The sequence below is a fragment of the Rhamphochromis longiceps genome, linkage group LG7 (assembly GCF_057381845.1).
Source record: "Rhamphochromis longiceps isolate RC_006_pf linkage group LG7, R_longiceps_female_GT1.1, whole genome shotgun sequence".
NCBI lineage: Eukaryota > Metazoa > Chordata > Actinopteri > Cichliformes > Cichlidae > Rhamphochromis > Rhamphochromis longiceps.
Genome location: NC_140563.1, coordinates 57,681,694 through 57,696,392, shown reverse-complemented (window position 1 = coordinate 57,696,392; position 14,699 = coordinate 57,681,694). Strand labels below are relative to the sequence as shown.

General features: G+C 39.8%; 1 protein-coding gene across 2 annotated transcripts; it reads left to right on the top strand.

The window, feature by feature from the left end:
• Positions 1–440: 440 nt before the first annotated feature.
• Positions 441–14,368, top strand: LOC146666481 (non-selective voltage-gated ion channel VDAC2). Of its 2 annotated transcripts, none has more exons than XM_085414547.1 (9): positions 441–576; positions 3,252–3,322; positions 3,593–3,642; positions 9,331–9,483; positions 9,570–9,622; positions 10,451–10,672; positions 11,148–11,298; positions 11,400–11,457; positions 13,119–14,368. In XM_085414547.1, the coding sequence occupies exons 2-9, from the start codon at positions 3,256–3,258 to the stop codon at positions 13,208–13,210; spliced, it is 846 nt and encodes a 281-aa protein (XP_085270673.1). In that variant the 5' UTR covers positions 441–576; positions 3,252–3,255; the 3' UTR covers positions 13,211–14,368. The 2 variants fall into 2 exon arrangements, with proteins under 2 accessions (XP_085270673.1, XP_085270674.1); XM_085414548.1 differs by lacking the exon at positions 441–576 and adding an exon at positions 1,064–1,149.
• The last annotated feature ends 331 nt before the right edge of the window (positions 14,369–14,699 follow it).

The following is a 14,699-nucleotide window of genomic DNA, read 5'->3' as shown; positions in this document are numbered from 1 at the left end:
TACTCTCTACCATTTCGTCTAACTTACTAAATTCCTCTTTCTCTTCTTTGTCTTCCAACCTCTGGGATATATGGATTGACAACATTTTACATCACCCCTTTGATTTCCAGCTTCAAACTCATGCCTCATGCCTTCTCTTCCTTCAAAACTACCTCTGCTCCATTTCTCTTCCCAGGTGGAAGGGAAGAACTTGCTTCCTTTCTGCCACGTCTCCTGGACACACAGTGTATCTATCTACAGTAAGATACAGTAAATGTGACTGACAGTCTGAAAGCTGCATTAATGTCCAAAGACTAAGCGTCCACGAATAAGGCACATTGTTGTCCGCCTCTGTGTTCTAATAAACGTTTACTGCCTCACATTAACAGTGTCTCAGATATATCTCTTGCTCTTATAATACCTCTTTGTTCGCTTCTAGTCGATAGCGCGCATGCGCCATGATAGATCTCCTTCATTGTGCCCTGTCCCCGTTATAAGCATTTCCAAGCTAGGTTAGCTGTCAATTCACTCCACCGCATCACGCCAGGGACGCTCCGGGCTGTGCAGACTCCTTTTGCAAATACCTTTGCTGCATCGGTAACAGTGCTGATAAATGTTAAACACATCGCTGATCTTTATAACCCCTGCGTAGTTATTTATATGTGCTGTTGCTTCTTTGAGAATTGTGCGTTTATCTCCAAGGTTAGATGTCCAGCTAGCATGTTGTAACGGTATAGCTAACGGTATCTGTTATGTAATGATGTTTAGCTTTGCAGTGCACAGTTAAATCCTTTGGTTCATTGGTTTCTAGAGCTCCATTGCAGCGACACAGAACAGTCAAGCTAGGCACGGATTTAGCAGCCGTACCAGTGGGGTTTCTGTTTAGCTGGATATAAAAGTGTGCGTGCGTGTGTGTGCTTGGGAAAGGAGTAGGGTGTCACTAATATGCTCGCAACTATCATATTTTTTGCTTGTTAGTGTGTCAGTGCAACTTAGACAGCAACCAGCTAACTGACTGTCAAACCCCCTATACGCCTTCCTCCCGGCCATCTGCTATCCTTTGTCCCAACTAAGAGATGCAGCACTGAACGTTTGCGATGAGCAGAACGAGCTGTTGTTTAGCATTGGTCACTTGGGAACTTATCTATACCAGCTGCTTGTACACATAAGGTAATAGTCCGATTATAACTGCAGTATATTCAGTAGAGAAAGAAACACGGAGCCCCCCTTTTGTATGCTATCCCACATTGAGTTTTTTGTTCTTCATGCAGCAATCGTAGCCGGTTCATGAGTTAGCGCGCGTGTACAAATATATGGAAATGTGGCTTTATCTTATTTACCAAATTATTTTGCACATGTCTCGTTTAGAGCTCCGTGTGAGTCTATTTAGAGTTACATCAGTCATCAGTACAGTACCGCTAGTTTCTCATTTCCTTGCTCTTACTGTGAGTGCATATCTTGTCACACACACACACACCCAAACGTGTGTGCAGTGGTTTCATATAATATAATATAATATAATATAATATAATATAATATAATATAATAACAACATAGTAGGTAGGTAGGGTAGGTTACCATAAGTGCAGTAATAACAGCAGATGTTTCATCAAATATAATGAGAGTAAGAGAGAGCCAGAGCCTGATAATTACAGTACTGCTGTCAGAACTAAAGTCAACTCGCTTTACCACAGTATATGCTTTAGTAGAAGACCATTACAAATACGCAAGAAAGAGCTCTTGGCGTACAGTAGCTAGAGGGAATTACCTACAAACTGCTGCCACTTTGCTGTTTGCACCCTGCATACTAATTATCAAAGGTTTACTCACTTTAACACCTTGTAAAAGTCATCATCATCAATGGCATGCATCTCACAACAACCAAAATGCAGCAGAACTTGATTCATGTTCACTGTGGCAACTGTTTAAATTCTTATGTTTCGTGGAAACTGGTTTGAATCCAAGTGGACATGTTAGTTGTGGTTTTAACATTGGCGTAGCTTCTGTTAGGTTGACACTGTGTAAAACACAGCTTAGCTTTGTTATTTGGTCCTGTATTGCGCTGTAGATGTTCATGTACAGGTTATGGTTCATTCTTATATTGTCTGTCAAAGCTCTTGAGGTCACGAGGAAAAAGAGATACAGAACAGAGCAGTTAACCCAGGTGTTTGTGCAGCTTGTGAATCCCATGTGAAACCACTGTAGCTCTCCAGGTCGTAACCGCTGACTGGTGGTGTAGTAAACACAGAACAGCATAGAGTTGAACCTAATGGATTGGGCATTGAAACAGTTTTCTGCTTGAGGTTTTTTGGACCTTCCTGACTCAGTGCATTGCTTGGTGGCTCTTCTTGCTTAACCAAAGTACACCAGTTTCTGCCTGAATACTGTTGTTTGCTTAAAAGGAGTGTATCAAAGAACAGCTTGTTCCCTTCTGCTGGATGTCAATAGGTAACCCGACTGTTTAATCAGGTACAGGCAGTTATTGCATTCAGTAGGTACACAGGAGTCCATCCTAACAAAATGGGGACTTCAGCAAAAAATCTCAAATGTCAGCAACTTTCAAAAAGGTTCTGGTGACTGTAGAGACAGTGAAGAATGAAGTACAATGAAAATCATTATCATGTTCAAGAACCCAGTTTGAGAATGGCTTGTGATCTTGATGGAACCTGTTTCCAGTTCTTGGCTGACAGGCGGTCTTCTGCTGCTGCAACTCATGTGCTTCATGGTTCAACATGTTGTGAATTCACAGATGCTCTTCTGCATACCTTAGTTGTGATGAGTGGTTATTTGAGTTACTGTTGCATTCCTGTCAGCTTTAAGCAGTCTGACCATTGTGCTCTGACTTCTTGCATCAAGGCATTTTCATGGAGAACTGCTGCTCACTGGATAGTTTCTCTGTTTCAGACATGCTCTGCAAACATTCTCTGTTCTCAGTTTAAACTTTAGCAGGTCATGACCATCTTTATACCCATGCCTTAATGCAGTGGCCTTGTTATTGGCTGATTAGATATTTTTTTTAAAAAGCAGCTGAATATGTATATCTAGTGAAGTAACCTGTGACTATATACAAAAACCACTGAGACTTTAACTTTTGTTAAGTGCTCATTCAGTATGAGCACTTAACTGAGCAGTATAACCAATTGATGAACAACATGGATGGTCATACCCTGTTTCTAAAGATGAGTTTTTACTGCTAAGCCTTTAAACACTTGTGTAGAATATTGTGAAGTTTCAAATTTGACAAAAGAAACATCTGCCTTTATCTTCTCCAGCACAATGGCTGTCCCTCCAGCATACTCAGACCTGGGCAAGGCCGCCAAAGATATATTCAGCAAGGGATATGGTGAGCACTGTTTTAAGCTTAGGAGTAAATTATTAACTGTGGGGAATTCCTAAAGTACAACTTACTTACAAGCTCGTCTGTTGCTCGTTTAACATTTTAAAATGATGTTACAGCTAGTCTGACCACAACGTGGCTTAGTCTTTACAATTAATAAACCACCTTTGTGGAGGAAATCTATCTAAAAATGTTAAATTATGCCTTTTTAAACCTTCCTGTCTCTGATTTGTCTTGCACATAATAACTATTAACTCATATTTTGTAATCAATCAGGCTTTGGTGTTGTGAAGCTGGACCTCAAGACCAAATCACAAAGCGGAGTGGTGAGAACACTTTTTTCTTTTCATGTTCTTTCTTTATTCTTCACCTTTCCTTTGCCTTTTCATGCTAATCTCTAACCTCCAAATCCTGCTGCACAGGTACCCTCTCATGCTCAATGCCTTATTTAATTACAGTAACTGGACTCCTGCTGTGACTCGGAGCTGAAAGGGATTTAAAGCTGTTTTCACACATAAACTATACCTCTGAACTCTTTAGACATTGTGCTGCCTGCACGAAGGCAGAAGTCCAGACAGACTGGACATTAAATCTCTGTGTGGCAATTTGATAGGTGATTGTTTAGAGAATTCATAGCAAGTGACTGAATGTCATATACTGTCTGTGCTGCTTCCTTCAGGTGACCCTCACCTTAACCAAACAGAGTTATTTCCATTAGAACACGTCTGTTGAGTTCATGTGTAAAAACATCTCAGGTGGACGAATGTGGACCTGCTTGGCTTAATGTGCTCTCTGTTCTTGAGAAACATGACAGGCCTGCAGGTGTGCATTTGTGGCTTGTCTGTCTCTCTGGTCACCTTTCCTAACCCCTGCTCTGTCTCCACGCTGCTGCCCTGGACTGCTCGCTCTCTAATGTAGATGGTAAGATCGGTGTCAGGGCTGACTGCTCTGTCTGTCTGTGTAACTCAGAACAAGTTTCCATGGATTTCTGTTCTGTTAACTTACCTAAACCTTTGTTCAATTACAAGTCATTTTTTCAGTTGTTATTGTGGTTAAGTTGTTTTTTTGTCTTTATAATATTCATAAAGCATGAAAAAATGATTTTCTCTCTCTTCACACTCATTTATACTATTTCCATTTCTTTATGGAGATTGTCTTTACTTTGGGTTGTACTCCTTTACATTATTTTTGCATTATTATACCTGACCAAACAGTATGTTGTATGATTGATAAAATGCCAGAAAATGGAGAAGAATATTATTAAGCTATTATATTAATTTCAGGCTCAATATTTAAATTTTTTGTGCTACCTTTACTGCTCAAAATAGTCCTGTATTTATGTTTTACTTGGTCTTTATTTCACTGGTGGAAACGAGACATTTTAGCTTCTCTTCTTTTTTAGCCACTGATTGGTTACATTTTGAACAGAAAAGGTTTGAACAGTGGGTGGGTGGGGCTTCGGTGCTCATCACTAGTGCTGTGTGCCTGAGAATACCATGTGAGGGATATTTCCCTGCTGACATCATGCTTAGCCAAGAGTTAAAAAAAAAAAACTTCTGAAAACGACTGTTTAGAGCAGTCAGGGTAGTTGTAAACAACCAGTCCTCATTATTTGAAACTTTGAACATGTTCAGTGGTAAATGTCTTTTTACTCAAGCGTCATTCACACAATCTCACACACACACACTTTTTTCTGTATCCAAGCCCTTTGTCTAACATTTGCGCATACACTCCCACTTCAGCAGATGCATCAGAGGCAACTCGGTGTTAAGTATATTTCCCAATAAATTGAGAATAAATTGGCGGGGAATCGAGGCACCGATCTTCCTTTACCTCCTGAGTCACAGCCACCCCAAACAGCCATCATTGTAATAAGATACACTGAACAAAAATATAAACGCAACACTTTTGTTTTTGCTCCCATTCCCCATGGGATGGACGTAGAGACCTAAAATTCATTCCAGATACACAATATAACCATCCCTCCCAGACAGTGGTCACAAATCAGTCCAAATGGGGCAGGGATAGCTCAGTAGGTAAAGTGGTTGCCCCATGATCGGAAGGTCGGCGGTTCGAATCCACTTAACGGCTACCCTGAGGTACCCCTGAGCAAGGTACCGTCCCTACACACTGCTCCCCGGGCGCCTGCTTAGTGGGCTGCCCACTGCTTCACTGAGTGAATGGGTCAAATGCAGAGAAAAACAAGTAATTTCCCCATGGGGATCAATAAAGTATCCATTATTATTAAATGTGTGGTAGTGGGCACATCTGCTATATTGAGATAATCCATCCCACCTCACAGGTGTGCCACATCAGGATGCTGATCTGACATCATGAGTAGTGCACAGGTGTACCTCAGACTGCCCACAACAAAAGGCCACCCTGGAATGTGCAGTTTTGTCTCACAGCAAAATGCCACAGATGCCACAAGCAATGAGGGAGCGTGCAATTGGCATGCTGAAAGCAGGAATGTCAACCAGATCTGTCGCCCGTGCATTGAATGTTCATTTCTCAACCATAAGCCATCTCCACAGGCGTTTCAGAGAATATGGCAGCACATCCAACCGGCCTCACAACCGCAGACCTCGTGTAACCACACCAGCCCAGGACCTCCACATCCAGCAGGTTCACCTCCAAGATCGTCTGAGAACAGCCACCCAGACAGCTGCTGGAACAATTGGTTTGCACAACCAAACAATTTCTGCACAAACTGTCAGAAACCGTCTCAGGGACGCTCAACTGCATGCCCGTCGTCCTCATCGGGGTCTTGACCTGACTCCAGCTCGTCGCCGTAACAGACTTGTGTGGGCAAATGCTCACATTCGATGGCGTCTGGCACGTTGGAGAGGTGTGCGCTTCACGGATGAATCATGGTTCACATTGTTCAGGGCAGATGGCAGCTGAGAATGTCCCAGTTCTTGCATGGCCAGCATACTCACCGGACATGTCACCCATTGAGCATGTTCGGGATGTGCTTGACCGGCGTATACGACAGCGTGTACCAGTTCCCATGAATATCCAACAACCTCGCACAGCCATTGAAGTGGAGTGGACCAACATTCCACAGGCCACAATTGACAATCTGATAGACTCCATGCGACGATGTGTTGCACTGCATGAGGCAAATGGTGGTCACACCAGATACTGACCGGTTCTGGGTCCCCAGACCCCCAATAGCGCAAAAAACTGCACATTCCAGGGTGGCCTTTTGTTGTGGGCAGTCTGAGGTACACCTGTGCACTACTCATGATGTCAGATCAGCATCCTGATGCGGCACACCTGTGAGGTGGGATGGATTATCTCAATATAGCAGATGTGCCCACTACCACACATTTGGACTGATTTGTGACCACTGTTTGGGAGGGATGGTTATATTGTGTATCTGGAATGAATTTTAGGTCTCTACGTCCATCCCATGGGGAATGGGAGCAAAAACAAAAGTGTTGCGTTTATATTTTTGTTCAGTGTATGTATGAGAGAAAATAAGGAAAAGAAGAGACTTGGAGGAATTTAAAAACGGGAAGAAAGCAAAAAGATGCATTGGGTGGCAGGGCTGCACTACACTTTTATAGCTATTTAAAAAAAATCTGAATGGCATTGTTTCATTATTCTGTCAACAGCCCCCTTTACTCTAGAGCAAAACAGCTCAGTAACTTTGATTGTCGTGTTCTGTATTATAGGATGAATCGAATGACTTAACACTGATCAGTTTGCAGTTACCCAGGGAAATGACTAGGGCTGTTCCTGGTCAGTTACTAGGTAATTGATGAGGTTCTTAGTCACACAATCTTTCTTAAATGCCATAAAATGTCACCTGAGTGTGTTAAAGATGGAAGCAGCGTCTGTGTTTGTTTGGTAGCTTCAGTAATGGTGACTAAGCTTTTAGAACAGTTTAACTTGGACATTAGGGCTGTTTGATATAACGATATATATCGGATGATGATATAAAAACATCTATCATTTCATTTTACGCTATCGTTTGTTTCGTGGTGTCGCAAAATAAACTGTTTACGGCAATATTTTTTCATCATTTTGATGGTCACTGTTACAACTCCAGCTACACGACGCCCAGCTGGAAACACTTCAAGCAAGTCGAGCTGCCCGAGATTCACAGAATTTACAGAAAATGTTACATTTTTGTGATTTATATCGTTATCGACGATAGAATTCTTATATCGGGATATGAGATTTTGGTCATATCGCACAGCCCTATTGGACATCATGTGCTATGAAGGCCTTTGTCACAACATGATGCATGTATTAGTCAGTCTCTAATACAGCTGCATTGACTTTTCTTATATTTGTGTCTGAATTGAGATTTGCTAAAGGACCATCTCTTTGGACTCACAGAAGTACAATCACAGAAACTGTGCTGCCGTTGTCTCAGTTCGTTGACAGATTTTCACACAGAGATATGTTGTTGATTCATATACATATGTTGTTTTGCGACGCATACATAGTGTGTGGTGATGACTTATCTGATCATTACCTCAGGTTTTTTTTCTGCTTTGACATGTAAAATGAAATTAGTTATCGTTAGCACACACTGAAAGACTTGTCGATACAAAAATCATCAGCAGGGCACCACTTTAAATGTACTTTGTAATAAAGAATTTATTTAGAGAAAAGCCCTGATTGTAATTTAAATCAAATATAATTTGCTTTGAAAATAAAATTTGAAATAAAAAACAAAACAAAAACAATGCCACGTTGCATTACTTTTTAACAGATTACAGATTTCTGTACAATGCTACCTTAAGTAATTTGGAACACTATCTAACTCGTATTACCTTTCAGATATTATTTTACTGGCAATGATGTTGGCAAGCTAGATACCGTTAGCTAGCTAGCTGTAATTGGGCTGTGCTGTATAAATCTGTGATCGTTAGCTGAGAGGGTTAGCTTATAAAATACATTGAAAAGTGCCAGCTAAATTCAGGCTCAGGATATGGATTAATTAGCTGACCTTACCTTCTGTTATAAAGTACTTTTTTTTATTGGTGGTTCAATCCCTGCCTTCTCCAGTCTGCCAAAGTATCATTGGGCAAAGTACTGAATCCCAAGTTGGTTTTTGACGCATCCATCACATGAAAGAATTGGATTAATGTTACACAGAAAGCACTTAGGTATAGAAAAAAGTGCCTGTATGAATATAGGTTAAAGAGGCATGTTGTATAAGATCCAGTCCATTTAATATTGTTTACATTTGCTACAGCATTCATGTGTGGTAGCTGTATATATATCTCTATTCTATACACATCCGGTAACATTTAGAGGGCTCTAAAATCATCTTGGCATCCGGTAACATTTTTGACAATATTGTGATTTTAGTGACACAAGGCTAAAAGCCAATTCTGAACCATGCTGCGTTGAATTTGGTGGAATCTTCATTGTTGACTTGAATGGGTGTGATCGGAACTAGAATACATTTCTGCTGGTAGGACTGATGTTGATATGCCAGTACAGAAAAATGTCTTATTAACATTGGGAGGTGGATTTGTGTTTTTCTAATGACTTGGCACTGTTCTTACTCATTTCACTATGCATAAAAGCAGTCTAATCTTATTTTAATAAATGCAAGTCAGGGCAACAGCCACTGTCTGAGAATTACATTGCATTCTTACATATATTTTTCAAGGTTCTCTTTTTTCCTTTGTTTTTAAGCATGCACTCTTGTTTAGAAAAAGTGTTCTAGTGCTTATTGTCAGTGGCAGTTTAGATAATCACTTTGTTGTAATCATCATGTTTATCATTGTTTTTGTGTTCACTTTGTTTGTCTTCTGCCTCATTAGTGTCTTGCATGCATTCATCTGTGAGACTGTCTTATTATGTCAGTGTATCTGTATTGTTTAATATGTAGAGTACATGCTGATGATTATCACTGTATTTTTGACATGACTAATTATATTTGGTCTCAGTTCCTTTTTCCATTTTGATATCCAACAATTCAACAATCTGCGCAACAATACCCTGCGTTCCACACTCATGCTTTGTGCTAATTGGTCCTTCACCAGGAGTTCAACACATCTGGCTCCAGTAACACAGATACAGGGAAGGCCTCAGGGAGCCTGGAGACCAAGTACAAGATGAAGGAGCTAGGCCTGAGCGTCAACCAGAAGTGGAACACAGATAACACCCTGGGTACTGAAGTCACTGTGGAGGACCAGGTGTGTGTTTGTGGTTAAGAAACTGATTTAATTGTTTAAATGTTCCTAAAAAAACCTATTGACTCCAAGTTTTACTTTACCTATAGCTGGCTCAAGGACTGAAAGTTGGCTTGGATACATCTTTTGTACCAAACACAGGGTGAGACTCCATTTATTGGTTTGTGTGACTTATACTGTGTTATGTAATCAGTATTAACTTTGGGTCAATCCTGGATAAACAGAGTGCTGACTCTTTTTTCCACTCTTGCCTTGTTAATAATTAGCTGCATGCTTTAAACTTCTTTTATCCTCAAATTCAGTCCTCCTTTTTAAACCTTTAACTACCGATATAGTAAAAGCTGTACACTTAGTTTACTAATATTTTCCAAATCTGATAGATCAACAGATAAGAGAAGTTTTCATCCAGCTGACCTCACTCTTTACATGTTATTGTGTGCTGACAAAAGATGGACACACATAGAGGTTCCTATAATTATTAGTAACATCTAACAACTACACCTCGAATATATTCAAATTTGAAAGTTCTTCTGCGTACTTCAATGCCTCTAATAATTAATGTTGTTATTCTTACTTATTGTATCCACGTTGATGTATAGTAATGTACCGCTACAGAGTCTCAAAGAATAAGCTGATTTCTCAGTGTCTTATATTTCCTTTAACTTATTGGCCACTCTGTTTCTCTTGGCATGCCCTTATCAAAGCATTCCCTCTCTACTAATATATTTTTGACTTTCCTACTCTGTCTGTGTCAGAATCTAATTAGAGTTGTGTTTACAGTAATAACAGAACATGTCAGCTTATGCAAAAGTGTGGCTCATTCATGTGGTTTAAATAGTTTTTTAACAGCATGGAGCTGTGTGATCTGGGAATTCAATACATCATATTGTTTCCAGATAAGTTGGAATTTATTGTTGTCATTGGTTTTGGTATTTTAATGGCTCATCACTGTGATTAACCAACTTTTCAGCAAGAAGAGTGGCAAGCTCAAGACTGGCTACAAGCGTGACTATATGAATATTGGCTGCGATGTTGACTTTGAGGGTCCCATCATCCACGCTTCTGCTGTGTTGGGCTATGAAGGCTGGCTGGCAGGCTATCAGATGGCCTTTGATACGGCCAAATCCAAACTGGCTCAGAACAACTTTGCACTCGGATACAGGGCCGGGGACTTCCAGCTTCACACCAATGTGTGAGTGATTTTACATACGTACATAAACAGTTTGTGAAGATGCTTTGTTGCTTTTCAAATCATGGGCATCACATATCTAACTTCTGTTGCTGTAGTCAAAGCTCTGCACAAAAACCTGCTGGGTGGAAGCATTTTTTTTAAAGGTTGTTCAAACCCACAGACAGAATATCCTCATATTGGACTTGATTTGCTTCTACCCCTCTACCCTTCTACCCCAAGAGCAACTACCCCACAGGATTTGTGTCTCCTCCCATCTCGAACCAGACTTTTCTCATGGAAATGTTCACTTGGAACTGATTTGAATTCAGTGGCAAATTGTCCCAGTGACCTAAAACACATTTTTGGGCATCAGTTACTAATTTCATTATGGGTTGTCATAAGTGGAATACAAAGAGGGATGAATTTATAATTTGGAGACTGGTCTGCAGGATAGACTTCTGTTTGCTTAAGTAAATAAATGTCTGTTCTCTCTCAGTAATGACGGGACTGAGTTTGGCGGCTCCATCTACCAAAAGGTAAATGACGAGTTGGAGACAGCGGTTACTCTGGCCTGGACAGCTGGCAGCAACAACACTCGTTTCGGCATTGCTGCCAAATACAAGCTGGACAAAGATGCCTCTCTGTCTGTGAGGACTGACTCTTCACATTCACATGCACTGTTGCTGAAGCATATTCTCACAAACCGTTGTGCTGTTGTGTCTGACGCCTTGTCATGTTTCCCCTACAGGCCAAAGTGAACAATGCCAGTCTGATCGGAATAGGCTACACCCAGAGCCTTCGACCAGGTGAGTTACCTTCCTCAACTGTGCCATTGGCACCCAGCAAAATACTTTCCCAACCTACACAGGAAGATCTTGGTTGTTTAAAAATACAACCCCATTTCCAAAAAAACTGATATTTTTCAATTAAATTCAATTTTATTTATGTCGCACCATTTACAACAGCAGTTGCCTCAAGGCGCTTTATATTGTAAGGTAAAGACCATACAATACAATGGTATATAATATGTAAATCCATGACTTGCAAATCTCACAAACTGAATTTTTATTCAGAATAGAAAGTAAAAAAAATCACTTGTTTAAACTAAGTTTAGTATAAAAATTCTAAGAAAAAAAATAGGTCATAATGAATTTGATGGCAGTAACACAGTAGTACGTTAATGTCTAGATAATGAGGAAACCAGTTGCTGGACATTTGCGAGGGGAATGTTTTCATATTCTTGTTGCATATATGATTCTAAGCAAACAACAGATTGTGATGCACCAAATATTTTTAGTTGGTTTAAGGCAGGGGTGTCAAACTCAAATACACAGTGGGCCAAAATTCAAAACTGGAACAAAGTCACGGGCTAACATTAATATTTATTGAAAAAAAAATCTTCCTCCAGATATAAGAATGAATCTTTTCTTATGGACTCAAATAAGTTTTGCTGAAAAACTGAATATGGAACAAGCAAAGCTTAATACTAAACAATATATATATTAGCTGTATAATACCAGTAGGCCAGCTCTAATAGTAATTTGGTATGGCTTCGCGGGCCAAATGTAATTAGGCTGCGGGCCAAATTTGGACCGCGGGCCAGAGTTTGACACCTATGGTTTAAGATCTAGACTGCAGACAGGCCAGTTAAGCAGCTAGAATCTTCGAATATGAAGCCATGCTCCTGTAACATATACAGTATGGAGTTTAGCACTGTCTGAACCATGAACGCTCTTCCCTGTAAAAGATCTTGTCTGTTTACTAAAACCATAGAACTTTCCCTATTAATGGTGCATTTTAGATCCTGAGATATTCAAAGTCTTCACAATTATATATTACATCTTAACGTAAAATTAAAGTACATTATTCTAAAAATATTCTGAATATCAACTTTTTTCCCCCCGCAGACTCAAATATCTCCCTGTCTTTACTTCTTAGAAACTCTAGCTCTCTGAAATGCTCTCTTTATACCCATACCCCCATACTCATGTTATTGACCTTTTGCTCTTGTCCCAGCTATTTTGAAATGTATGGCTGCCACTAAATTAAAAGCTAATAGTTTTCATGAAATAGTAAAATGTAAACATTTGAAATGTTTGTGTTTTTTTAATGTTCTAGTGTGAATAAAATATGAGTTTATGATGTTTGCAAGTCATTGCACTTTGTTTTATTTACATGTTACACAGCATAACAACTTGTTTGGTTGTACAAAATGTTTTTATTTTAACCCGTTTCAGTCGATCGAAAATTTGAAGCTTGTGAGGGCAACCTTGACTAAGAAATTCAGGAGTTAAGATCTTTATCAAGCAAGAAGGGGCAAACCATGTGCTTTGAAATTTACACCACACACTTATACAGGATAGTTAGGATAGGATAGACGCACTGATACTCGTGCCCCCATGTCAACTTTTTTGAACAGGTCTAAAATTGAAAGTGTATCTACAACGTTATGACTGTGTCTGTGCAGGTGTTAAGGTCACCCTCTCAGCTCTCATTGATGGCAAGAACTTCAACGCCGGCGGACACAAAGTCGGCATGGGCTTCGAGGTTGAAGCGTAAACACGAAACCTACCAATAAAGAAGAAGAAGCCCACTTCAGCACTTAGTTTTCGGCACCCTCCTATCACGATAACTTGTCTCCTTCTCTTGTCTCTGGACTCTCCCTCACACACCCCTCCCTTGTTCATACTTCTGATGAGCATTTCTGACAGTAATAGTCAAGTCTTAGCATTATGCTTAAAAAGTTGTGTGGCTGATCCTGAAACTGGCGGTGCATAGTTGTGGAGAATTGTTTTTATGGCGTTTGAAATAACTATTTATTTCCCTGTAGGTCTTGAATGAAGTAGTTGTTGGTGTACATGTGTAGCTCATTTAAAGCTTCAGTACTGAGTTATTACTGCATTCCTAAAAGCATGTCAAATGAAGGGTTGGATGCAGAGCTTAAAGCTTATTTGCTTGGTTAAAAAAGGTGCAGAGTGTCGTCGCTTTATTTTTGTATCCATTTGAACGGTTTTGGCTTTTTTTGCTGCAATCCAAGGACTATTTAATCCATGTCATTGTTTTCATACAACACATATCATTAAATATTGAAGTAGTGGTGGATGAAGTTAAAGACCGATTTCTGGAATGACGACATGAACGATGTTAGATCTATTCTTGCACATGTCTCAAAATGCTTTTTTAGCCCTTTGTGACTTCTGTTTTTGGTAGGTGAAATCAACATAATGGAATCTTCTGGTAGCTCTTTGGGTTTGTTTGTGTTTTTACATTTCTACAGTGTTGTTTTCATCTATCTGTCTCAGCTCAACGGTTACAATGAAAGTGAGGCTATTTTGCTTCTGTATCTCAGAGGCACCAGTTATCTTAACTTGACTGCCAGCTGTTTCCTCATGTTGCTCGGGGACCTCACTCGTTGCTGTCAGTGATCGTGTCTTCAAAACTATCTCCACTCTTAAGCTCTGTATATTAAAGTACAGGTGCTTGTCCTCCAAGTAATTCCAGTCGAAACACTTGAGGAGTGTTGTGTCCCCAGATGTCTGTCCTGTTACTTTGGTTGGAAATCCTGCATCAGAATGTTTCTTTTTCATCTTGTGTTGTCATTATTATTATTATTATTATTATGAGACTTTCTTTTCTTTGTCACATAGACACAGTACCTCATTTTTTCCAGTGTAAACTAAGAGAACTCTAATAATAAAAAAAAATGGGAAAACAGCACCTATTAATGAATTGAATTCTTTGTCTCAATTAATGCCTTCAGTATTTAGTATTATATTGCTCTTACAGTGCAGTGGTGGCCAGGCTTCTGTAGCTGTAGCTGAGCTGAGCATGACTTTTACTATCTTGGGATTTTAAAGATCTAAAAGACATGTGAAGATTGGATCTAACTTAAATGTAGGAGTCATTTTCTTTGCCATTACATACCCTAATAGAGAAGCTTGTAACAGTTGTCAGGCCAAAATACATGTACCCTTACTACCATTACCACACATGACATGAATGTTAATAACAAAATCTATCTTATGTAATTATACGTGATAGCTTATTG

Bases quoted from the DNA above. Each gene is read 5' to 3' on its own strand.
- LOC146666481 (XM_085414547.1), top strand. From the start codon at position 3,256: ATGGCTGTCCCTCCAGCATACTCAGACCTGGGCAAGGCCGCCAAAGAT. The intron at 9,623-10,450 runs GTGAGACTCCAT...CCAACTTTTCAG, and splicing joins TCTTTTGTACCAAACACAGG to CAAGAAGAGTGGCAAGCTCA. The intron at 11,458-13,118 runs GTGAGTTACCTT...GTGTCTGTGCAG, and splicing joins CACCCAGAGCCTTCGACCAG to GTGTTAAGGTCACCCTCTCA.